We start from the raw sequence: 26247 nt of genomic DNA, 5'->3' as shown, positions 1-26247 counted from the left end.
TTATTAAATCCAGAGTCAACGCAGGCGTCTACCAGGACATTTTTAGAGCACTTGATACTTCCTTAATTTCCAGCAGGATTTGCACCTGCCCACACTGCCAAAAGAACCAAAACCTGGTTCAATGACCATGAATTACTGTGTAATTACTATGTGATTTCATGTAATATTCTAATTTTCTGAGATTTTGATTTTGTGGTTTTCACAAGCTGTAAGCCATAATCATCAAAATTATAAAAAAATAAAGGCTTGAGATATCTCACTTTGCATGTAATGAGTCTATATAATATACAAGTTTCACTTTTTTAACGGAATTACTGAAATAAATCAAATTTTTTATGATATTCTAATTATATGACCATAGGCTATATATGACCATAGGCTATATATATATATAGGCTATGAGCTAGCTAATTATTGCTATATGACAGCATAGGCTAATTATTGACAGCTTTCTCAAACCATAAGTCTACTATGCTATTACATATTGATAATGTAAATAACCTTGTGTATTTGTTTACAATAGCAGTTAAAATGTTAATGTAGTCCTAGACATTTGTCCTGCATTAGTTATTGATTAGTTTTGCATTATGAAACTTTTTCAGTAGTTCTCTGGGAAGCATTAAAAAAAATAGCAGTTATTGATTAGTTAAGAGTGAACTAACACTTTCATCTGTGTGCTATTACTTACTAATTCGTTAATCAGAATTTCTTGTTAGTTAATATTAGTTACTAGATTGTTAATATTGTGTTACTCATTTGTTCCTGTGTAGTTATTCATTAATGAAGGAACCTTATTCTAAAGTGTTACCACTAAAGGTTCTTTATTGGCATATGTGATTTAATGAAGAACCTTTAACATGGAACCTTTTTAGTGCAAAAAAGCTTCTTGAGATTTTTAAAATGTTCTTCAAAAAAGGGTTATTTTAGGAACTTCACTAATAGTTTTTTTGTAGAACTAAAATGGTTCTTCTATGGAATCGCTGTTTATTTTTAAGAGTGCATTATGTAGACTTACTGCAATGTATTAAATGATCAGTAATTTTTTTAAAATATATATATTTTTTATCTTACTTATGTTGAACTGTTGTCTGAGTAACCCCATAAGTTTATAATTCTCTCTTTTGATACCAATACTATTTATCTTTTGTTAACTCAGAAAAACGAGGAGGAAATGAACTCCACCACACCAGGAGCTTCCACCAACTCCACAACCCCTTCCATATTGCTAGTGGGGTATCTGGAAATGTGTGTGTTCAGCATCAATTTTCTGTTTGGTCTTCCTACACACTCCTATGTTATATGGCTCATCATCACAGGAGCTGGAAGTGGAGTCACATCAGAGTTCTTCATCCTCAATCTCTCTGTTTGTGAGATTGTAAACTGTCTGGATTTGTTGTTTTTTGTACTGGCTCAGTGGATTTCAGTTCTTGGGCCATTAGCACTGTTTTTACTAGGACTTTCCATCGCTGGTCGTCCTCTGTTTCAGTGTCTGATGTGTGTTGAGCGTTACCTGGCAGTGGTTCATCCTGTAACCTTTCTGAAGTACAAACCTCTCAGATATAGAGTGATCTGCTGCACTGTGGTCTGGCTAATTATTCTTGGCTCCTGTTTGTGCTGCATAATCACATTAATGTTAAATAATATTAATGCACATGCATGGTTCTTCATGATGCAGTTCCTCCTCTTCCTCCCCATCCAGCTGTTTTGTCTTGTGACTGTTCTCAGAGCTCTGAAGCAGTCAGGACCAGGAGAGAGAGAGAGAGAGAGAGCGGAGGAAAACCACATGAAGAGAAGAGCATTTTATATAATTCTAATAACTACTGTGAACATAGTTTTTGCATATGTGCCAATTATTATCGCAGGAGTATTTATAATTCTGATAAACCAGTATATTTGGACATTTTGGGCTCCTGGTTTGGTTTGTTATGTTCTAGCTAGTTTTCTTCAGCCTGTTCTTTATCTTCACCGCACTGGAAAACTCTCCGGCTTCTGTTCATCATAAATTGACAAAACATTTTTTTTTAGCAGTGGATGGGCCAATTTTTTTAAAAAATGTATTATCAGCTGAAGTGTCTCTTTCCTCTTGGTGTTTGCCCTGGACTTTAAATTAAGTTATATTTTAAATTGTATATAACAATCTTTAATTTCCCTGTTTATTTACATAGATAGCTTATTCTGAGTGTGTTAATTAAATATATGTATGTATAAATATATAAATATGTATTAATATAAATATGTTTGATATCAGTGTGTTTGTTTATCCAATAAAACATTTAATCAGTGACCCGGTGTCACCTTTTGCATACTCATATTTATTATTTATTTATCTACAGTATCTCTCTCTCTCATTCTTTCTTGCTCTCTTAAATATGTAGTCTAAAACTTAATAAGTTGCAACTGCACGTGCTGTCTAGTTTAGATTTACAAAGATTGAATATTCAGTCTGCAAAAAAAAAAAAATTATTCAGGTGATTTATTTTAATTTGCTACTTTCTTGTATAGAAGCAACATATAACAATATTATGCGGCACACTGGAATACTTTATTCTAACTGGTCAATCCCAAGTTTCCAGATTAATATTTTCCATACAAAAGTGAATTTCTGTTAATAAGTTTACTCAGACTCTCTGTTTTTTCTTTAAATATTTGCATGTTTTATGTGGCATGAAACAGATGGTCATGCATTGACATCCTTGTGATGACTGTGAAGTCAGTCTACAAACACAGCACAGATATTTACATCCGAGAGGGGACATTCACTTTTCAGGTGACAAACTAATTTTCTTTTTGTTTTTATCCTTAATATAAAAAAAATTCACAGTATTTTTCTGAAAAAGTCCAAAGTGATTTCCGAGGAAAGTTTACTATTGAATAAAATGAGATTGAGCTCTTTTTGTTTAATTGAACACAGGTAACAATTTAATAAGCAAAATATGATAGAGATGTTATTTTGGGAATGAATGAACTTCTTTGGAATAAAATTAAAGTATCAAATAAGAGTATATGTTTTTATGATCTTTTTAAACCTTTTTACTTTTAATATTTGCATATCTGATGTTTTATGTGACGTGTAGCAGAAGTCATGCACATATATTCTTGTGACAGCTGTGAAGTCAGTCTATAAAACACAGCACAGAGATTTATACACATCCAGAGAGACTGGACATTCACTCTTCAGGTGATAAATTGAATTATTTTTCTTTTTACCGCTGAATGATATGACAATGTTGCTGTGGTTATCAGTCATAGTAAAAGGGTTATGGGCATGTTAGATGGACCACTTGAGTCAAACAGAACTGATCTCTATTTGTTTCATCAAAGTGAATTAGCAATTTACTTGACATTAGGGAACACTCTTAAAAATAAAGGTTCTTTATTGGCATGTGTGATTTCATGAAGAACCTTTAACATGGAACCTTTCAAGTGCACAAAAAGTTCTTGAGATTGTTCTTCAAAAATTGTTATTTTAGGTTTTTTTGGAGAACTAAAATGGTTCTTCTATTGAATCACTGTTTATTTTTAAGAGTGCATTAAGACATACTGCAATGTATTAAATGATCAGTATAATAAAATTACCCATTTTTTAACTGTAAACTGTGTTGAATTGCTGGGGTTGACGGAAAATGTTTTTAAATAATATGTTTTATCTTGCTTAAGTTGAACTGTCGTCTGAGTAACCCCATATGTTTATAATTCTCTCTTCTTATAGCAATACTATTTATCTTTTGTGAACTCAAAAGACAAACGAGGAGGAAATGAACTCCACCACACCAGGAGCTTCCACCAACTCCACAACCCCTTCTATATTGATAGTGGGGTATATGGACACGTGTGTGTTCAGCATCAATATTCTTTTTGGTCTTCCTACACACTCCTATATTCTATGGCTCATCATCACAGGAACAGGAAGTGGAGTCGCATCAGAGTTCTTCATCCTCAATCTCTCTGTTTGTGAGATTGTAAACTGTCTGGATTTGTTGTTTTTTGTACTGGCTCAGTGGATTTCAGTTCTTCAGCCATTAGCACTGTTTTTACTAGGACTTTCCATCACTGGTCGTCCTCTGTTTCAGTGTCTGATGTGTGTTGAGCGTTACCTGGCAGTGGTTCATCCTGTAACCTTTCTGAAGTACAAACCTCTCAGATATAGAGTGATCTGCTGCACTGCGGCCTGGATAATTATTCTTGGCTCCTGTTTGTGCTGCATGATCACATTAATGTTAAATAATATTAATGCACATACATGGTTCTTCATGATGCAGTTCCTCCTCTTCCTCTCCATCCAGTTGTTTTGTCTTGTGGCTGTTCTCAGAGCTCTGAAGCAGTCAGGACCAGGAGAGAGAGGGAGAGAGAGAGAGGAGGAAAACCACATGAAGAGAAGAGCATTTTATATAATTCTAATAACTACTGTGAACATAGTTTTTGCATATGTGCCAATTATTATCGCAGGAGTATTTATAATTCTGATAAACCAGTATATTTGGACATTTTGGGCTCCTGGTTTGGTTTGTTATGTTCTAGCTAGTTTTGTTCAGCCTGCTCTTTATCTTCACCGCACTGGAAAACTCTCCGGCTTCTGTTCATCATAAACTGACAAAAAATTACTTCACATTGTCTCACTTTTTAAATAATTTTTATTAGTGGATGGGCCATTTTCGGTATTATCAGCTGAAGTGTCTCTTTCCTCTTAGTGTTTGCTCTGATCTTTAAATGAAGTTTTATGTAAAATTATTTTTTAGTTTTATTGTCAGTTCATGCGAGTATAAAGATCTTTAATTTCCATGTTTATTTACACATAGATCTAGCTTTTTCTGAGTGTGTTAATTAAATATGGTTGTTTGATATCAGTGTGTTTGTTTATCCAATAAACCACTTAATCAGTCACCTTTTGCACTCCCCATATTTATTATTTATTTATCTATCTCTCTCTCATTCTTTCTTGCTCTCTTAAATACTCAGTCTAAAAATGAATGAGTTGCACCTGTTTGAATATTTTTGAAGATTGAATATTCAGTCTGCAAAAAATAGTATTCATGTGATTTATTTTAATTTGCTACTTTCTTGTATAGAAGCAATATTATGTGGCACACTGGAATACTTTATTCTAACTGGTCAATCACAAGCTTCCAGATGAACATTTTCCATATATAAAAGTGAATTTCTTTTAATAAGTTTACTCAGACTCTCAGTTTTTGTTTTGTTTTGTTTTTTTACTTTAAATATTTGTATGTTTTATGCGGCAGGAAACAGATGAAGTCATGCATTGACATCCTTGTGATGACTGTGAAGTCAGTCTACAAACACAGCACAGATATTTACATCCGAGAGGGGACATTCACTTTTCAGGGGCCCGTTCTTCGTACGTTGCTCATTACATCCGAGATCAAATGACACATCCAAGATGATATCATCGTGCGAATCATGATCTGGCTAACTCGGTGGTTCGAACACACTTGCCGGATATGATTAGTATAGCTGGATTGTGTTATCTGAGATAATTGCGCGTTCATGCGCTGGTTTAAAAGGGGATATGTATCGATAGTAGAAACATTGATCAGCAACGCTGCTATTGGCTGCTCAGCGTGGCCAAAGAGCGCGCTCAGTTTTTCTCCTCAGCAGAGCAAGAACTAATAGTCGAAGTTTATTCGGAATTTTAATGTTTAATCAAAACGCCAGGGAACACCTCAAAGTCTGCAAAAGCCAGGAGAGAGGGCTGGCAAAAAGTAGCAGACAATTTAAATCCGTTAGAAGTGGCCATGTTAGATGTTTTTATCACTTATTAGCCTATATTTTTGTATTTTAATAATTGCATAATTACTTTGTGCATTGTAATGTCAGTCACCATACTAGAACATGGGAACAAATAAAAGTGAAGTACAACAATATTCTACATAATGGTAATTTTTAGTTATATTATAGTCTCTTTTATAAAAGGCACTGTTAAATAAATGGTGTTCTGTTTATAAAAGCAACCAAGAAAAAGGCTGAGAAGAAAAATAGAAAAGATCTTAGTAGCCTACACTGTAAAATAATTTTTGCTGCATTAAATTAAGGCTGTATAGTCATTTCAACTGTTAAATCTTGAGGAATGATGAATTGCTTTGACTTGTGAAAGTGAAAACTGATAAACTTATGTTAATGTAAAAATGTTTTGCCATGAGTTATTGAGCACATTTTTCCCCAGTGTAGTTCATTGTAATGACATTGTGTTTTCCTCTTTTGTGCACTTTTACATAATACACCAACACTTGTATCTGTTCCCAAGAAAGTGGTGGCTGAAATATGTGCAGTAAGTGGACATTTCTAACTTTCCAAAGGAAAGAAAGTATAAGACTTTGTAATGTCCATTTGTTTCCATTGCACTGGACAGTGAATAAACCCTCTCAGATAACTGTCATATGGAGGAACTAGCCTACCTGCAAGTGCATAAATAACTTTATTTAATTTATACTTGTATGCTTTATGGCTGCAATGTAAGTTGCAGGATTCCACATCTACAGAAAGGCCTACAGAAGAGTCTGCCCAGACAGAGGAGACATAGGCCTACAGGTGGGCAGTGTATAGCCAACTTTTGCTTTTTATTTGTTGCATGAGGCATGTGTCTAATATCTCTTGTTGCAGGCACTTGACCACTGGCTTTTCTTTACAAAGAACAATTGAAATAAAACTCAAGGAACTAAGCATATTTGTCTTTTATTAAACATTTAATGAAAAGTGGGGTTTTTTTTGGCAATGTTGTGTAATATGGCACATGCAACAATGTCACAGGCCCTGTCAGGTGTGCAACCCTCAGACGTTTCAGACACTGAAATCTTCCCTTTAGTTAGCCAAAGTTCATTTCATTGTGTGCCCTTGTCCTGGCAAGAGCTGCATTGTAACTGGTTTGGGTCAGGGAATGGGGTCATAAAACACCTGTCTGCAGGCAGGAACATATCATAATAACCTATGAAAAAATGCAGTTCTGTTTGGATCAGCATAAGTGTATATAATACAGTGAGCTTGATATTTAATTGTGGAACTTTCCTAACCACTTTCAAATAATGTGCATAAATGTGAATCTCTGAAAATTCTTAAGTCATGCACAGATCCTGGCCATTTTGGTATGTGATATGGAAGATTTTAGTCAACTGCCTTTTTTAAATTTGATATAATATTACTAATCTGGAATATTAAGAATCACAATAGTAACTGGGCTGCACATTTACATTGTGAATCCCCTTTCTGTTCACATAATCCCCTTCATTGAGGCCTTGATGGCAGTCTATGGTCTAGCCTATAGTCTATGGTACCAATCACGTTAGTGAAGCCTGAGTGACATATCTGTAATCGGCATGGTCATGATTGTATGATCTTCATAAAAAATTATGATAGCCTAAAAAAAAAAAAAAAAAAAACTGCTTTACAACATTGGGTCTTAAGTGGCTTGGAAATGCCACAAGAAAAACCTAAAACTGTTTTTTAAACATAAAAGCGACAAAAAACGACAATCTCACAAATCACAAGAAAAAATATAGGCTATATCTCAGAAAGAAAGTGCACTATCGCGCTGCGCTGGACTTCCCGTATCAGCTCCGCTTATGAAGCCGGGATCTAATCCTGTTAATATGAAATAAGCCTGCTCCCGAGCAGGTTTAACTTTGCGCACATGTTGCTATGACAGCAAGTCCAGGATGAGCGTTGAAGAACCAAACAATCCAAGATCATGCCAAATCGCCAACAATCAAATCCAGCTAAGTGAGTTAGCGACGTACGAAGAACGGACCCCAGGTGACAAACTAATTTAGTTTTTGTTTTTATCCTTAATATAAAAAAAAAATCACAGTATTTTTCTGAAAAAGTCCAAAGTGATTTCCGAGGAAAGTTTACTATTGAATATAATGAGATTGAGCTCTTTTTGTTTCATTGAACAGAGGTAACAATTTAATAAGCAAAATATGATAGAATTGTTATTTTGGGAATGAATGAATGAATGAAGTTCTTTTGAGCAGGATGAAAAACATTGAAACTCATTAATGCTTAATGTTCTAGTTTGTTGGGATTTCACATATCTGCCACTTACTCTCACAACGTTGTTTACCATTCTGACAAAACTGATAATTCAGAAAGTTTGGTCTTTGGCTGTGACTTGTTACGTTCTGGCTGGTTTTGTTCAGCCTGTTCTTTATCTGCACCGGACTGGAAAACTCTCCTGCCTCTTTTCTCCATAAAACCTGCTTATGATATTATTTAACTCTTCAAATCTAGGGATTAGTTTGTACTCAAATGTACTTGTGATGTTGTGATGTTCACTGAGTTATTTATCTTTAGGTTTGTCTTTTCATTTTAATGGTTCATAAAAACTTATTTTGTGATCTACACAAAGAGATAAGTGTTATTGAACCAGATCTGTAATAAAAACAACAACAATAACAAAAAAAAACATTTCAATATATCCAGATTTTACATTTCCAGATTTTGCATTTCAATATATCCAGATTTTACATTTTACATTTACGTATCAAGTTGATATCAACTTGATACCTTTCAAACATAACTTCACTTTTCAGAGGACTGAAAAAAAACATGTGCACTTTGACTTCTAGAAAATGCCTAGCAGAAGTTCTGTGATATTTGAACTTATTTAAGGTCGTTCAGATAGTCACAGCATGAGTGCATGAAACCTCATATCCTATTAATAAAATGAGTGGTTGCTATTAGTTTGTTTTTCCAATAAATCACATCAATTACAGAGCCTCAATTTTCCATCTCATTATTTATATGGATTGTTTGGGAAGACTGAAAACTCACCATTGTATGTTGTATCATATGAAAATTATATTTTGAAGTTCAGGGTCACTTGATAAATGTGTAAAAAATGCCTTGAATTTTGTTAATTGTTTTACTCTAAATATTTGCGTATATGATGTTTAATGTGACGTGTAGCAGATGTAGTCATGCACATATATTCTTGTGGCAGCTGTGAACTTAAAACACAGCACAGAGATATATACATATCCAGAGAGACTGAACATTCAATCTTCAGGTGATAAACTTCTCTCTTTGATTATTCTGTTTTATACCCTTAATAATAAGCAACAGTGTCACTGTGTTTATCTGATAATGTCCAAAGATTTGGGATGGAGTTAATGCTTTATCCACTGAGTAAAATGGGACTGAGCTTTGTTTAATTGAAGAGAACTAACAGTTTAAATTCATTAATTCATGATTAAATTCATTCATTCATTAAATGCATATTATAAAAATTAGATTTTGCAGGTGAATGTAGCCTGCGAATATTACTTTGTTAAACAATCTATTTTTCATCATTTAATGATGTTGCTCTATTCAGATTTAAACTGGGAACATTTACCGACTGAAATGTAAAATCTGGATATATTGAAATGTTTTTAAAAAAACATTTTTTTTATTACAGATCTGGTTCAATAACACTTATCTCTTTGTGTAGATCACAAAATAAGTTTTTATGAACCATTAAAATGAAAAGACAAACCTAAAGATGAATAACTCAGCACCCGAAGCATCTACAAACTTCACAACTCAATCCATTGAACCACAGAAAAGTCTGGAAATCTGTGTATACAGCATCAATTTCCTGGTTGGTCTTCCTACTCACTCCTATATTATCTGGCTCATCATCACAGGAGCTGGAAGTGGAGTTGCATCAGAGTTCTTCATACTCAATTTCTCCATATGTGAGATTGGAAACTGTTTGAATTGTTTGATCCTTGTACTTTCAAGTTGGTTTTCAAGTCTCTTGACACTAAAAGTTTTAATGACAGGACTAGCTGTCACTGGTCGTCCTCTGTTTCAGTGTCTGATCTGTGTTGAGCGTTACCTGGCAGTGGTTCATCCTGTAACCTTTCTGAAGTACAAACCTCTCAGATATAGAGTGATCTGCTGCACTGTGGCCTGGATAATCACTCTAGGTTCTTGTTTGTGCTCCATGTTCATTTTAGCTTCATTCATCATTAATGCACATACATGGTTCATCTCACTGCAGTTCCTCCTCTTCCTCTCCATCCAGTTGTTTTGTCTTGTGGCTGTTCTCAGAGCTCTGAAGCAGTCAGGACCAGGAGAAAGAGAAAGAGGGAGAAAGGATGAAAACCACATGAAGAGAAGAGCATTTTATCTCATTATAATAACAGTAGTGAACATGGTCATCATATATGTGCCGATTACTATTTCAGCATTATTTACCAATCTGACAAAACGCTATATTCAGGAAGTTTGGACTCCTTCAGTGATTTGTTTTGCGCTGGCTGGTTTTGTGCACCCTGTTCTTTATTTGCACCGTACGGGAAAACTCTCCTGCCTCGGTTTTCCATAATATTTGCATAATATATACTTGGGCCCTATCTTACACCTGGCGCAATGCAGCGCCAAGCGCGATGCAAGTGTTTTTTGCTAGTTTCAGCCTGACGCAGTTATCATTTTCACGTCCTGCGCCACGTTGTTTAAATAGCAAATGCATTTGCGCCCATTTGTGCGCCCATGGGCGTGCTGGTCTGAAAACGAGGTGTGTTCTGGCGCATTGTTGGCGCATTGCTATTTTGAGGCAACAGAACTGCGCCATTGACCAACTGAAACCTGGTCTAAAATCAATGGAGCATTTTTTTTTTTGTTATTTAAAGAGCGCGTTAGTAATGTGTGTCTATAGGCGGGTCCACAACGCACGTACATTCTACTTATTAAACACACAGGGGCAGCAGCACACACAAACATGCCAAATATTAAAATTAAAAGGATTACAATGTAAAAGATTATTATTGTGTAAATAAAGATATGGTGGAATCCGTCTTGTTCCGTAGATGGTCTGCTTGCGCACTTTAACCTCACGTACGAGCACATCCGTTTGCGCTCTGGAGACAGCTTCAGTCTTTCCACTATCAAATTCCGTCATGTAAATAGTGAATCTGCCATGGCACGAGCGCAACTGGCATTTAAAGGGAATGGGAGATGAGACTCTGATTGGTTTACCACACGTAAATCCCAAAACACACCCATTACTCATTAAGAGAATAGGGACAACCCTTTTAGACCATGCGCCTGACGCGCCGACTATATTTCCCGTCGTTAAACTAGCAAAAGTGGATTCGGACACGCCCTAACTGAACTTGCGCTTTAGACCATGTGCTTAGATCGTTAAAATAGGGCCCCTTATGTCCACATAACACGACAGATCAGGCTTCCTTTTCAAAATAGTAGTCTACAACATAATTTCACTCATGAACATAACACCCATCGAACCCCTTTCACACAGAGAATTGATCCAAGAAAATTGCATAGAATTGCTAGAGTGCCATCTGTGTGAATGCAAACATGTCCTGGGATTGATCCTTTTTACTAGATTTAATATAGCAACATTTTGTCATAAATGTAACACATAAGTTGCATTGTGATTCCTCTGTAAATGAGTTTCGCATTGAAGAGTCTGTGTAAATGTATCTTTTTACATAATCAGAATATGTAAGTGTTTCACTGTTTATTACAAACTGACTTACTGATGTACTCTTTGCAGATTGTTTATCCAATAAAACACATCATGGCCCAGTGTCACCTTTTCCCTACTGATGGTTGCCACAGAGATTATAGCAATAAACTTGACTTCCTGTCAACACAAATGTCTCAGTCTAAGAATTTGCATTTAAGGTGTTGAAAAAGTGGCACCTGTGCCATCTAGTGTCAGACAATTGAAGAATATTTGGGAGGACTGAATAAAAATGGTTGCAGTGATAATTTATTTTCTTACAGATTTGAGTGATTATTGATTTGAACACTTAGACTAGCAAAATGTATACCTTGAATTTTTAGGTCGGAAAGTTTGGTCTGGACTTGATCCGTTGTGGAGCAATTATGCTCAAACCAGAGCTGTTCGGACCAATCAAATTGTCAGGGCGGGCTTTATACGATGATAGACATCCACGTAACCAAAGAGCGCTTATAAAACAGATATATAATACATACATGGCTCTCATCGATGCAAATGGTACTGGTCCTCTCCTTCCAGTTGTTTCGTCTTGTGGCTGTTCTCAGAGCTCTGAAGCAGTCAGGACCAGGAGAGAGGGAGAGAGAGAGAGGAGGAAAACCACATGAAGAGAATAGCATTTAATATCATTCTAATAACTAATCATAGTTATCATATACATTTCACAAATAATCACAGGATTCTCTGAAATTATGACATCAGACAGTTCCCAGACAAACTGGTTTACTGCTTTGTTTGTTGTTAGCCTGTTCTTTTTCTGCACCGCACTGGAAAACTTTCCTGCCTCTGTTAGTCATAATATTTGCAGTACTAGATTAAGTTATTGAATCGTATGCAAATTACTGATAACTTTGTGAGAATATTAATGTTAATATTACATTAATATTAATTAATTAATTAACTAATATTAATGTGTACTTGTAGTAAACTTGTAAGTGTACTATTTCAATACTGCTTGGGACTAAATTGGCCCACTTTTAGTATATAAAAGTATACGTTTAAGTGTACTATAAGTGTAAGAGTAGTAAACTTTAAGTACACAACTAGGTTGCTCATTTGTAATGCATCTGTACTACAAGTGAACTTATAAGTATACTAGTAGTTTACTATTTTAATACAAGTAGTAAATGTATTAGTTTATTTAAGTACACACTGAAGTGTACTCTCAGTAAACTACTTGTTTAGTAGTTTGTACTGCAAGTATACTTGTAAGTTTTCTTTAAGTGAACATAACATTATACTTAGTTTACTATTTATATATTATTTTTGCACTTGCAGTATACTATTATGTTCAAATGTAGATATTTTTCATACTTGAAAAATTTTAACTGTACTTTCATTTTAAAAACTTTTTATTAGCTTCATGCATCCTTTTTTATCAACACTTGAATGTCGGTAAGTTTCATAAAGAAAGGCAACATTTTGAACAAAAAAGTTGAGAAAATCACATTTTTGTCAAAGACTATGCCTTGATCAGATTCAGAACGATGATCAAAACACAGATGGAGTAGATCGAGTTCAACACCCCCAAAGCTTCACAGTCGTTTTCTCTTCATGGGTTACGCTTAATTTCATTTGGTAATATTAAGCAGTTTTGATTTACACGCTGTTTAATGTTTGATGATCACGTTATTTTACATTTGAGTGAGCAATCCTTCTATCGCTGTTTCAGCTTCTTCTTCTCCTGTGTTTTGATCTGGAGATTCTGTAGTCAAGCACACTTAAGTGTAATTTTAAGTATATTTCTGAGAAGTATATAAAGTATATTTTTGGGAAGTATATAAAATGTAGACTGAAAGTATTTTTAGTTTAAAAGAAGTATACTAATAGAACACTTGAATAAACTTCTTTTTCGTAAGGGGTATAAAGATTGTTTGTGAAGACTGGACATTCATTATATTGTATGAGTTCAAACCGAGGTCAGACAATAAAAACAATTATTAAAAAGAAATTAAGAAATCAGGCACTTTCATTATGTAAGTTTATGATATTATGATGTCTTTTTTTATTTTTATCAGCTTTTATCAGCTGCATTCCATTAATGCAGTCTTTTTAACATTTACCTTATTTGCATATCTGGTGTTTTATGTGACGTGTAGCAGATGAAGTCATGCACATGTTCTGTAACAGCTGTGAAGTCAGTCTACAAAACACAGCACATCGATTTATACACATTTACAGAGACTGGACATTCACTCTCCAGGTGATAAACACCTCTTTTTAATTTAATATCTTGTTTTTAACAACACTATTGCTGTGTTCATGCAGTTTTGCATATACTTCAAATTAAATGTTGCCTAATGAAGGTTAATAACACTTCAGTGTAAATTTACAGTTGCTCAGTTAACATATGTTTTTATCCAAAGGGACACACAATTTACTAGAAGAGCAAACAATACTCTATGAAGCTGATAGAAGCAGAAGTAGAAATGTAGAAAGATGTAATTTAATAATGGTGTGCTCTGTTTCAGTGTCTGATGTGTGTTGAGCGTTATCAGGCAGTGGTTCATCTTGTAACCTTTCTAAAGTCTAAACCTCTCAGATATAGAGTGATCTGCTGCACTGCTGCCTGAATAACTCTTTTTTTGAGTTATTTTATTTTGTGCCTGTTGTGCCACATAGGTCCATTGGTTTGATTTGTGCTGGCTGGCTTTGTTCAGCCTATCCTTTATCTGAAATGGGCAGATCAATTCTCAAGACATACGGGAGCTACAGTACCTGTCCTGCTTAGATAACCCACTATTAGGGGGAGGCAGCTTAATCCTTATGCAAGCTCACGATGTAGCCGCCTGCTTGAAGACCCCAGCTTGGGGGAGGCAGCTACTAGTTCAAGACCTAAGGAAGCTGCCTGCTTACGAACCCTCTGCAAGGGGGAGGCAGCTTGCCCTGGAACATATAGTAACTCATGAAGGGGCCGCCTGCTTAGGGACCAGCATCTGGGGAGGCAGCCACAGCTTCATTAAACATAAGGGAGCTATCTAATAATAAAACCAGTCAGTATGGTGAGGCAGCTTCAAACTTAAAACAGTATGAAGGAGCCGCCTACTTAGGGACCCCACTCATGGGGTAGGTGGCCACAAATTTAAGATAAATGTATAGATGGAAAACTGCCTGCAAGAAAAAAACCCTCCTGAGAGGAAGGAGATGTTACTTCTTTCTAAAGTGCGGCTGGTTGCCAGTGCGCTTACTCTCAATAACCTCCCTCAGGTCTTTCTTCACCTTCCTCTGGTTATGCCTTTTCCAAGCCTACCCCCCTGATTAGGTTGGCGACACTCTGCATCTGGGCCTGTCTGTAGTCCTCAGACGGAGATAGCCCAGGGTCCAGGCACCTGAGGGAGGTGCGGATCTGGTGCAGATCTGAGACGGCGTGGACCGCACCCTCACTTATCTAAACTTTTCGACCACAGCCTCGACGGAAGTGCCAAAAAGAGCAGAGGGTGATACTGGTGCATCGAGGAGAAAGTGCTTTTATCCCTGATGTCAGCCAGGTTAACCCACAGATGTCTCTCCATGGCCACCATACCCGCCATTAAGCGACCGATAGCGGCAGCTGTTTGCTTGGTGGCCCAGACAGCAAGATCTGTGGTACGGCGCAGCTCGGCGACCGCATCAGGGATAAGGCCCTGGCCGCTGACACAGCGGCACACACTTCCTGAAATGCTGTTCAGAGCACGAAAACACGTTCAAGAAGTAACAATTTAAATGAAATCCATTCATGGGAAATATGATACAAGATGATATTTTGCACTTGAATGTATATTAACCTAAATCCTAATTATACCTGGTTCATTCACTCTTCTCTCTTCTTAGATCATGGTTACATTACCACAGTTTGTGCGCTGCTGAACTGAGAAGACAAATACAGACAAGATGAATAACTCTACAGTGAACTTCATCACATCTGAAATATCAACAAACTCCACAACTCAGTCCATTGGGGTACTAGACTGTCTGGAAATCTGTGTGTACAGCATCAATTTGTTTTTTAGTCTACCAACACATTCCTATATTATATGGCTCATCATCACAGGAACAGAAAGTGGAGTTGCATCAGAGTTCTTCATCCTCAATCTCTCCTTTAGTGAGATTGGTATCTGTCTGAATAATTTGGTCTTTATACTGTCGATCTGGATTTCAAGTTTTAAGATATTAGATGCTTTTTTATTAGGACTTACATTCACCGGTCGTCCTCTGTTTCATTGTCTGATGTGTGTTGAGCGTTACCTGGCAGTGGTTCATCCTGTAACCTTTCTGAAGTACAAACCTCTCAGATATAGAGTGATCTGCTGCACTGCGGCCTGGATAATTAGTTTTGGCTCCTGTTTGGTCTGCATGTATTTAACCTCAAACAACATTCATGCACATATATGGTTCTTGTCCATGCAGCTTTCACTGGTCATCCTTATCCAGATGTTTTGTCTTGTGGCTGTTCTCAGAGCTCTGAAGCAGTCAGGACCAGGAGAGAGAAGAAGAGAGAGAGTGGAGGAAAACCATACGAAGAGAAGAGCATTCAATCTCATTCTAATAACTACTATGAACATTATTATCCTATATTTCCCATTTGCAATCACAGGAATCTTTATCATTCTAACGGCAGAAAATAATCCAACAGTTTGGTTCACTGCTCTGACTTGTTTTATGCTGGCTGGTTTTGTGCAACCTATTCTTTATCTGCACCGCACTAGAAAACTCTCCTGCCTCTGTTCATCATAAAATCTGCAATTGTTATAATTTACTTACTTAAGTTACTAAATTATTGTTTCTGGGTTAATCTTGGCATGTCTGTTTTCTTCAGCTGTCCTAACACAAATGGCAACACTAAACATTGTGATTTCTCTGTAATTCATTTTCACATTCGTAATGTTTAAATGGCCTTTGCAGTGTGAAATGGCACAAGACATGACTGTCATTCAGTTTTTATTTAGAGAGATGCAGCACCACAAACAGACTTTTAGTTGTACTTTAATTATTCTATTTATTTATACAAAGGTTTAGTTAATTTTGAGTGTACTTGTCCGATATAATTGATATAAATGGTTGCTACCAGCCAGTCATTTATTTTATTTTTCCCAGAAAAACACACAGGAGTAAAAATTGTGATACAATCAGTTTAGAAGACAGGAAGTTTACCTTAATGAGAATTTACATGAATGTATACTGGTAAAATTAGGCATTTTTCACATTAAGCTTTCAGGTTAATATGTATGTTTTAGGTGGTCACTATATAAAATTATGGCCATTTTATCACATATTTTATGTAAATAAAAGGCGTGACAAAACTCTATATAAAAGCGAATAGATGCTGTTCAGGGCGATGTCAAAACATAAATAATAAATTCGCAAAAAAATCTTCTTGACTTATTTTTGTTTCTGATGAACTTGAGCCTTTTGGAATCTGTGGAAGTAAGATTAAGAGGGCACATTTAAAAAAAGAATGATGTGCACGGATAGTTCATTTATAATAAACACTGTAACATTCCATAAAATATAGGAATTGTTCATTTTAATTTCATGGTGACGTCAGTGTTGTTTTTGGTTGCCACTGTGGCATTAAAAGGTAAAGTCTATGCTCATCCATATAAAACTATTTAACACGTTCATGGGCATGATTATTAGAAATTTTCCTTACTGTTTTTAATAAAAAATTTGTTTTCCATGGGGCCTTCTCAGTAAGAATGGTTTACTAAGTGACCATCTATATTGCGTGTGGGATGGGCTGTTTTTTTGATGACTCAGTGTCACCTTTCCTTTATGGAGGCTTTCCATTTAGAATGTTGTATTAAACTTGACATCCTATCATAACACAGATGATTAAAGAGTTTTTTCTCTCTCCTTTTTAAATGCTTGGTATAAATTTGCATATTTTGTGTTGATGGAGTGGCAGGTGTGCTGGCAGTTTCAGAAATAGGCTATAGATAATTTCTTTAAAAATGTATGGACCATTTGATTTTCCTATTGTATATATATATATATATATATATATATATATATATATATATATATATATATATATATATAAATCATCGTAACAGGAACAGGAAGTGGAGTTGCATCAGAGTTCTTCATTCTCAATCTCTCGTTTTTGTGAGCTTCGTATCTGTCTGAATAGTTTGGTCTTTGTTCCGCCAATGTGGTTTACATGTGTCTCAAGATTTGAAATGTTCTTAGTAGGACTCTCCTCCACTGGTCTTCCTCTGTTTCAGTGTCTGATCTTTGTTGTGCGTTACCTGGCTGTGGTTCATCCTGTAACCTTTCGGAAGTACAAACCTCTCAGATATAGAGTGATCTGCAGCATTGTGGTCTGGATAATTATTCTTGCAAAATTCCAACTTTAGGAGGAGGTCGAGTCAGGAGGAGTCAGCAGAGAAGAATACCACGGCGGAACTGGCGGTGGGAGGAGCCAAGGCGGAGTCCTAAAAGTCTTACTGGGCAGAGCCTGGACATTGACCAACGGCGGTGGAGCGGGACGAGCAAAGCCGCAAGGACGACATCCCAGGGCGATATAGCAGGCCTGGAGGGTCGAGGTGGTGATGTCGGCTTGAGTAACCGAGGTGGAGGAGGCGGCTTGGCAGAACGGGCCGACACTCGAGGGAGCGAGGACCATGGTGGAACCGCAGGGAAGGAGGATCCCGGTGAAGCTGGAGGGGTGGAGGGTTGAGGTGCAGCCGGAAGCCTGGAAGTACGCACCAAAACCGGGCAGAGAGGTTGAGGTGGAGAACTGGGCCTAGAGGCCTGAGGTGTAGCCTGGGGATCCACATCACATTTTCGTGCTGGTGTTGAATGAGCCTGAGGTGGAGTCAACGAGCTGGCGGTGATCAACGGCGAAGGCAGAGTTGAGGAGCCATGAGACACCAGTGGAGCATCTGGGGAATGATAGTGGTGACAATAGGGTGGGCAGGATATGGGTGATACAGAGTGTAGTTGGCTGGAGTGGGACGAGCTCCGTGGTGAAATTGATGAACCAGCGCTCCTCAACTGGCTCATCTGAGAACTGTCTCAACGGACCTGACTCCTCACTGGATCTGACGATCGGCTCCAACGTCGGGACGGGTGCGACAACATACTATGGTTTTGGGGTGGACTCAGTGGCTGGTTCCAACTCTGGGCATGGAGGGGGCTCAAGCTCGTAGCCCGAGGAGGGCACTGGGTCAGGCTCAGACTCAAACTCCGTGGTAGTTGGGGGCCATAAGCACATTTTCGCGCAAATTAATCTAAAAGCGCTAAATTTGGCACAGATGTAGCTCAGGTCATATTGAAATGATTTAGCTAGGGCGCGGAGCCAGCGACCCTTGGGGCCAAGATGGCGGCCAAATCCAATATGGCCGCTGCCTGAAAAGGGTTCCGGCTATAAGTTTTGAACCACATGAGTTACAAATACAAACTTGATATCTTTTTCAGCTTAATTGATCATGGGAAACACATAGGAATGTTAATATTTATGACTCGGTGCATCTGGACCCCTTATTCCTCCAATTCCAATATGGCCACTGTCCAAAAAAGCAGTTTTGGCTGTAGTATGGGGCCTTACACCCCATTGTTCGCGCAAATTCATCTACAAGCACCAAATTTGGCACAGATGTAGCTGAGGGCATACTGAAATGATTTAGCCAGGGCACCCGAGCCAATGGTCCCTGAGACCAAGATGGCGGCCAAATCCAATATGGCCACCGCCTGAAAGGGATTCAGCTATAGCTTTTGAGTCAGATGAGATACAAATACAAACTTGATGTCTATTTTACCTTTTTGACCATAGGAAACCCATAGGAATACTTACATTTATGATTGGGTATATCAGGACCCCCCAAATTCCCTAAATTCAATATGGCTGCTGTCCGAAAAAGGGTTTTGGCTACAAAATTTTGAACCAAATGCGCTACAAATGAGGATGTGGTGTCTATTTTATGTTTATTGACCACAGGAAGTCCATTGGCATATTTATATTTATGCTTGTGTAAGTCTAGAACCTGTATTCTTTTCAAGACTGTGGTTGAAAATCCTTTTTTTACCACAACTTTGAAGGTTATTCTCAATGTTGATTCATTTTCTTATAAAAGTGAAATGCTTTCAGTGTACCACAGGTATATACATTTAAAAGTGTAATCGTATAAGAAAGAATAAGACACAATTATTATTGCAAAGCAATATTTATATTATATCATATTGTTAAAAGAATAATATAGTAAATTTGTCCAAAACTCTTAAAAGTTTGCTTAGCATAACAAAAACAACAACAACAACAACAACAAAAAAAAAACAGCAATAACATAAAAAACAACAGTGAATTCTCATGGTCTCTCTCATGAATTCTCATTCTCATGGTCTTTCTCACATGAATTATCATTATCACTCACAATCACCGGATCACTCATCGTCTCCACCATCATTGTTTGTACAAGCACCCTCACATGCACATATAGAAGTGCAACGAACTCCAGCTTTACAGCACTTGCAGTGCCCTCTACATGCTATCTTGCAGCCACAGTGGAGGAGAATGGTGCAGGCTTTACTGGCATCTCCGAGATTAGTCCAGTAAGGTTCCCAAGTCTTGCTTGTAGAGTCCCGATACCATCCCCATGCATTGAACTCTGGGATATCTTGCTGGACAGCGGTTGCCTGATTCCAGTAGAAGCTGGCCTGCAGCTGGCCCCTCTTTTGATGTGCTAAATCAGTGCAGCTTGGGTGGGAGGCAGGTTCTCAAGAGACTTGGTACCATTCGAGAAAAGGTGATGTCTAGCTTCATCTACGCGGTTGGAACCACAGCTCTTGCTGTACATGATGACGACCATACGCTCCAGTCTTTGGACATGGACGTCATTGTTGATCTGTTCAGGGTCTGAGGTGAGGGTAACCAGGGATTCTGTGAGATCTGGTGTTGCCTCCCAAGCTGCCCATGCACCCTTTTTCCCATGGCCCAGGAAGGCTGAGGTTGTGTCACAGCCTGTTAAAGTGTGGAAGAGTGGTAAGGCCAGTGACTTCTGGGGACCAAGATCCTTGCTGATTTCATGAGCAGGAATGTCCCTATAGTTTTTTCCACCTGCAAAGCCGATCCAGAGCTCTGTGAGGCCGAGTGTGTTGAAGAAGTAGATGGCAAGGCTGACAACATCGCTGTAGACAGTCCGGACAAATGCCTTTTTATGGCCATTGGCACCAGCATGTGCAAGTTGCAGGATTATTCTTGTATCTACTTCTGGATGATTACAAGGCTGAAGGGCAGACATGTCTGTAGCGTTTATACGCCCGTATAAATATAATTAATTATTATTCATAACGGATTATGAATAATAATTAATAATTTAATTATTTTCACAATTTACTGTGGCAGAATCAATAGTATGATCATTTTATCAGTTCATCCAATGAACAGAAAGCATAAACAATTATTAACTCTAGGAAATATAATATCTTTCTGGCCAAGAAATAGTAATCCCCAGCTAACAGCAAATTAAGAAATGAATCAAGGGCAAAAGCATAGATAACTTAGATCGAAGTTCAAGACAATAAATTCGTAAGCAGATAACACAAGTAATCTCTTTTCAAATACAAACAATACTTTATTGATTATATAGGCTACTAACACATAAAACTAATATCTAACACAAACACACGCACACACACACACACACACACACACACACACACACATTCATACGCGTTGCAGGAAGGGATAGAGTGAGGAAAGAGTGGGTTTAAGAGTGAGAGGATGAAATCTCAAGATTCCATATGCACTTAGACATGACCTGAACGAACCATCAAACATTAATTTAACCCTTCTATCGTTTTAAGCAGGTTATTAAATTTATATCAATACACCAGTTCAGCTTTTAGTCTGGAGGTTACTTGCTTGTCTTTTGCATTCCTTTTTGGGAATTCCCTTTGTTGCGTAAAAGGGGGTTTCCCTGGGTTCTTTGGCTGGTCTCCTTGTGCCTGGGTCTGCGGTGGCCAGTCACGTGGTGTGCTGGAGCTGCTGGCGGATGGATGAAAGTCTTTGTCTGAAGCTGGTTTTGCCGTCGAATCGGGACCGAAACTTTGCCGCAAAACTTAACTTAGAACCGAGACTCACAACGAAAAGAAAGGAAAACTTAGAAAAGAAAGAAAATTGAGGCGAGAGTGTTTAGATGGCTTGAATGAAGCTGTTTAACCCATGTTCTTCTGATCTTGATTTGGGTTCTTTCATCTGCACATTTACATGGTTACTAGTCTTGAGAGAGAGCCTTCTTGAGATAAAGCGGACAGAGACAGAGAGCAGCACACAGATCGAGAGAGAGCTTTGTTTCGGGTCTAAGATTTTAAACTCAAAGTCCCCCCCCCCCCCCATTTTTTTGTGTGTGTTTCCCATAGCCAGAAAAGGTGAAATATATATCAACTTTACATTTGTATCTCATCTGGTTCAAAATATGCAGCCAAATCCCTTTTCAGGTGGTGGCCATATTAGATTTGGCAGCCATCTTGGTCTCAGGGATCACTGGCTCGGGCGCCCAGGCTAAATCATTTCAGTATGCTGTCTGCTGCATCCATGCCAAATTTGGTGTTTGTAGATAAATTGGCGCAAACAATGGGGTGTAAGGCCCTATATTACAGTCAAAACTGTTTTTTTGGACAGCGGCCATATTGGAATTGGAGGATTAAGGGGTCCAGATATACTGGGTCATAAATATAAACAGTCCTATGTGTTTCCCATGATCAATTAAGCTGAAAAAGACATCAAGTTTGTATTTGTAGCTCTTGTGGTTCTAAAGTTATAGTCGGAACCCTTTTCGGGCAGCGGCCATATTGGATTTGGCTTCCATCTTGGCCCCGAGGGTCACTGGCTCAAGCGCCCTAGCTAAATCATTTCAGTATGACCTGAGCTACATACTGTATGTGCCAAATTTAGCGCTTTTAGATGAATTTGCACGAAATGACCTATTTATAGCCCCCAACTATGGCAGGCATAGGCGTCATCACTGGATCAGTTGCGGGAGGTCTCTCTGTCTTTCCGGGACACCCCAGGCTGAGACGAAGGGCCCTATCTTACACCCAGCGCAATGCAGCGCCAAGCGCGATGCAAGTGTTTTTTGCTAGTTTCAGTCTGACGCAGATATCATTTTCACATCCTGCGCCACGTTGTTTAAATAGCAAATGCATTTGCGCCCATTTGTGTGCCCATGGGCGTGCTGGTCTGAAAACGAGGTGTGTTCTGGCGCATTGTTGGCACTTTGTTATTTTGAGGCAACAGAAATGGACTGCGCCATTGACCAAATGAAACCTGGTCTAAAGTCAATGGCACAATTTTTTTTTTTGTTATTTAAAAAGCGAGTTAGAAATGTGCGCCTATATGCGGGTCCTCAACGTGTGTACACTCTGCTTATTAAACACACAGGGACGCACGTACAGCAGCACACAAACATGCCAAATATTTAAAATAAAAGGATTACAATGTAAAAGATTATTAATGTGTACATAAAGACATGGTGGAATCCGGCTTGTCCTATATAGATGATCTGCTTGCACACTTTTACCTCGCGCACGAGCAGTTCCGTTTGCGCTCTGGAGACGGCTTCGGTCTTTCCACTATTAAATTCCGTCATGTAAATAGCTAATCTGCCATGGCGTGAGTGCAACTGCCATTTTTGGAATGGGAGATGAGACTCTGATTGGTTTATTGCACTTTATGCCCAAAACACAGCCATTACTCATTAAGAGAATAGGAACAACTTTTTAGACCATGCGCCTGGCACACCGACCATTTTTCCCGTCGTTAAAATAGCAAAAGTGGATTCGGACACGCCCTAAGTGAACTTGTGCCCTGTGCTTTAGACCATGCGCATACATTTTAATGGTGTAGTAACTTATTCAATAAATCAGTTTTCGAAATTTAAGCCACAAAAATTGTGAGCTTACATCTCATTACATCTCATGACTTTTTTTTCTCAGAATTGCGAGTTTATATCTCACAATTCTGACTAAAAAATAAATACACACACATCCTCAATTTTCCTGTGCTTAATCTCTTCACAGTCTGAAAGAAATGATAAATACTTGCTGTTGTCATATGAACTGCAGATAAGGAATAATTATTTCAATGTGGTGTATAAATTGTGCCTTGGTGAACAATTGGGTGAACATACCCAATAAGTTATATATTTGAACCTTTGTTACTTTAAACATTTGCATATCTAGTGTTTTATGTGATGTCTAAAAGATGAAGTCTTGCACGTATATTCTTATTACAGCTGTGAAGTCAGTCTATAAAACAGCAGAGACGAATGTACTAGAGATCAGAAGTCCAGAGAGACCAGAAATTCACTCATCAGGTGATAAACTTCTCTTTTTGATTTGATTTCTTGCTTTTATGGTAAAACAGATTATAAGAAGAAGAATTGTCACTGTGTTGATTTGTTTTTTTTAGGAAAAATGTAACAAGTAAATAGAAACTGGGCTCTTTTTATTTTATTGAAAAAAAAAAGAAATCACTTCAGTAGAAATACAATAGAAGGAGAGATTTTGCCAGTTAACAGGCTGATAAAGATACAAAATAACCTAAAATACTACTGAATTTATAGAACCATTTTGAAGTCATTTAATGTTGGTTTGCTCTGGTTATTTCAGTTTTAATTAAGTATTTATTATTTAATTGCCTGCATGTACACTTCTTTCTTTCGATTGATCATAGCTACATAATGTTTTGTGAGCTGAGAGGAGAAGACAAACACAGAGGAGATGAATAACTCTACAGTGAACTTCACCACACCTGAAATATCTACAAACACCACAACTCATTCCATTGGGCTTGTAGAAATGTTGAACATTTGTGTGTACAGCATCAGTTTCCTGGTTGGTCTTCCTACACACTCCTATATTATATGGCTCATCATCACAGGAACAGGAAGTGGAGTTGCATCAGAGTTCTTCATCCTCAATTTCTCTATTTCTGAGGCTGGTTTCTACGTGAATTGTTTGACCTTTGTACTGTCAGAGTGGTTTTCATTTATTGTACAGTTTAAACTATTTTTAGCAGGACTAATCACTACTGGTCGTCCTCTGTTTCAGTGTCTGATCTGTGTTGAGCGTTACCTGGCAGTGGTTCATCCTGTAACCTTTCTGAAGTTCAAACCTCTCAGATATAGAGTGATCTGCTGCACTGCGGCCTGGATAATTATTCTTGGCTCTTGTTTGTGCTGCATGCTTACTATAGACCCAGACAACACTGTACATATGTGGATCTTCTCGCTGCAGTTCCTCCACTTCTTCTTCATCCAATTGTTTTGTCTTGTGGCTGTTCTCAGAGCTCTGAAGCAGTCAGGACCAGGAGAGAGAAGGAGAGAGAGCAAGGTGGAAAATGACATCAAGAAAAGAACATTTGATCTAATTCTAATAACTACTGTGAGCATGGTTATCACATATGTCCCATATAGTATTGCAGGAGTTTTTTCCATTGCCACAAAAAAGCTTAATCCTGCATGTTGGGTCCCTGGTTTGGTTTGTTTTGTGCTGGCTGGTTTTGTTCAGCCTGTTCTTTATCTTCACCGCACTGGAAAACTCTCCTGCCCCTGTCTCTTATAAAACCTGCTACTTAAATATATTACAAAATGAAGTTACTCAAATATGACTTCGAACTTTTATTATTGCTTGGGAAAATTGTAAATCACCTGTGTCCTTGTAGATGAGTCTTTCCTGTCTGAATTAGCAGGGTTTTTGTCATGTAATTTGATTTCTTATGTATTTACAGTTTTGGGACTTTCTGTCATTCACTGTTTATTCACTGACTTATTGCTGTATTTTTGGTTGTTCTAGTCAGATTTATTCTGTTTATTCTGATTGTGTTTAACAAATTTATGAGTGGTTACTATTAGCTCATGGTTTGTTTTTACCAATAAAAAAAAATAAGAAAATGAATCAATGGCCCAGTGTCACCTTTTCCATAATGAGGATTGTCACAGAGATTACATTTACATTCATTCATTTAGCAGACGCTTTTATCCAAAGCGACTTACAAATGAGAACAATAGAAGCAGTTCAACTAACAGTAGGACAACAATATGCAAGTGCTATGACCCTTTTCAGTTTAGTCTAACGCAGAACATGTTAATTATTTTTATTTTTATTATTATTATATATATATATATTTTTTTTTTTAATAGAATAGAATAGAAGAGAAAGTGTTAGTATTATACATCAAACTTAGCATACATCAGTAGTATGCATCAAACGTAACGTCCTGCCATGACATTGATTTTAAATTGTTCGTTTTTTTTCTTTGTCATAGTTTTTAAATGCTCACTTGCACCTGTTTGCCAGTGTCATGTGTATAAAGATTGAATCTTTGACTCTTCACTGATTTTATCTGTGCACAGCATCTTCAAAGATGATTACTGAAGTTACACAATTTTCTGCATGGATGTAAATAATGTTTTGCACATTGTCGAGTTAACATATTAGAAGTGCACTGCATTTTTTTTACTTTTTATTTTACTTTAAATATTTGCATATTCAAATTTATGCATGACGAACAACATGGCGAGTATGTTCAGATTACATTCAAACACACATTCATACTATATAGAACATATTTTTTTAGCGGTTGTGGAGTTATTACTTATTCAAAATAAGTACAAGAAAATATGCGATTTCAGACACAGCCTCTGTTTTCTTAACAAGCTTGTTCACATTACTAGACAAATATGTGGAAACAGATTGCCTTATATTCCTTAAGCATGTTTTACTGAAAGTTGTAAGTTGTTAAAACAAAGACATACAAAAGAGTGTTGGGACAACAGATTTGTATT

General features: G+C 37.4%; 3 protein-coding genes across 3 annotated transcripts; all 3 read left to right on the top strand.

The window, feature by feature from the left end:
• Positions 1-3755: 3755 nt before the first annotated feature.
• On the top strand, positions 3756-14874 carry LOC307144763 (chemokine XC receptor 1-like; the record flags this gene model as incomplete). Its single annotated transcript, XM_079847326.1, has 2 exons — positions 3756-4406; positions 14779-14874. 2 exons carry the CDS (start codon positions 3756-3758, stop codon positions 14872-14874), a joined length of 747 nt encoding a protein of 248 aa, XP_079703452.1.
• Positions 14875-15352: 478 nt separating this feature from the next.
• LOC307144762 (uncharacterized protein) lies at positions 15353-18140 on the top strand (the record flags this gene model as incomplete). Its single annotated transcript, XM_079847325.1, has 2 exons — positions 15353-16130; positions 17818-18140. 2 exons carry the CDS (start codon positions 15353-15355, stop codon positions 18138-18140), a joined length of 1101 nt encoding a protein of 366 aa, XP_079703451.1.
• A 6041-nt stretch (positions 18141-24181) lies between these two features.
• On the top strand, positions 24182-25024 carry LOC307144761 (chemokine XC receptor 1-like; the record flags this gene model as incomplete). The annotated part of the gene is made up of 1 exon (XM_079847324.1): positions 24182-25024. One exon carries the CDS (start codon positions 24182-24184, stop codon positions 25022-25024), a length of 843 nt encoding a protein of 280 aa, XP_079703450.1.
• Positions 25025-26247: the final 1223 nt, after the last annotated feature.

This window comes from Squalius cephalus (assembly GCF_949319135.1).
Source record: "Squalius cephalus genome assembly, chromosome: 17".
Taxonomy (NCBI): Eukaryota; Metazoa; Chordata; class Actinopteri; order Cypriniformes; family Leuciscidae; genus Squalius; species Squalius cephalus.
This window is presented reverse-complemented; position numbering and strand designations above follow the sequence as displayed.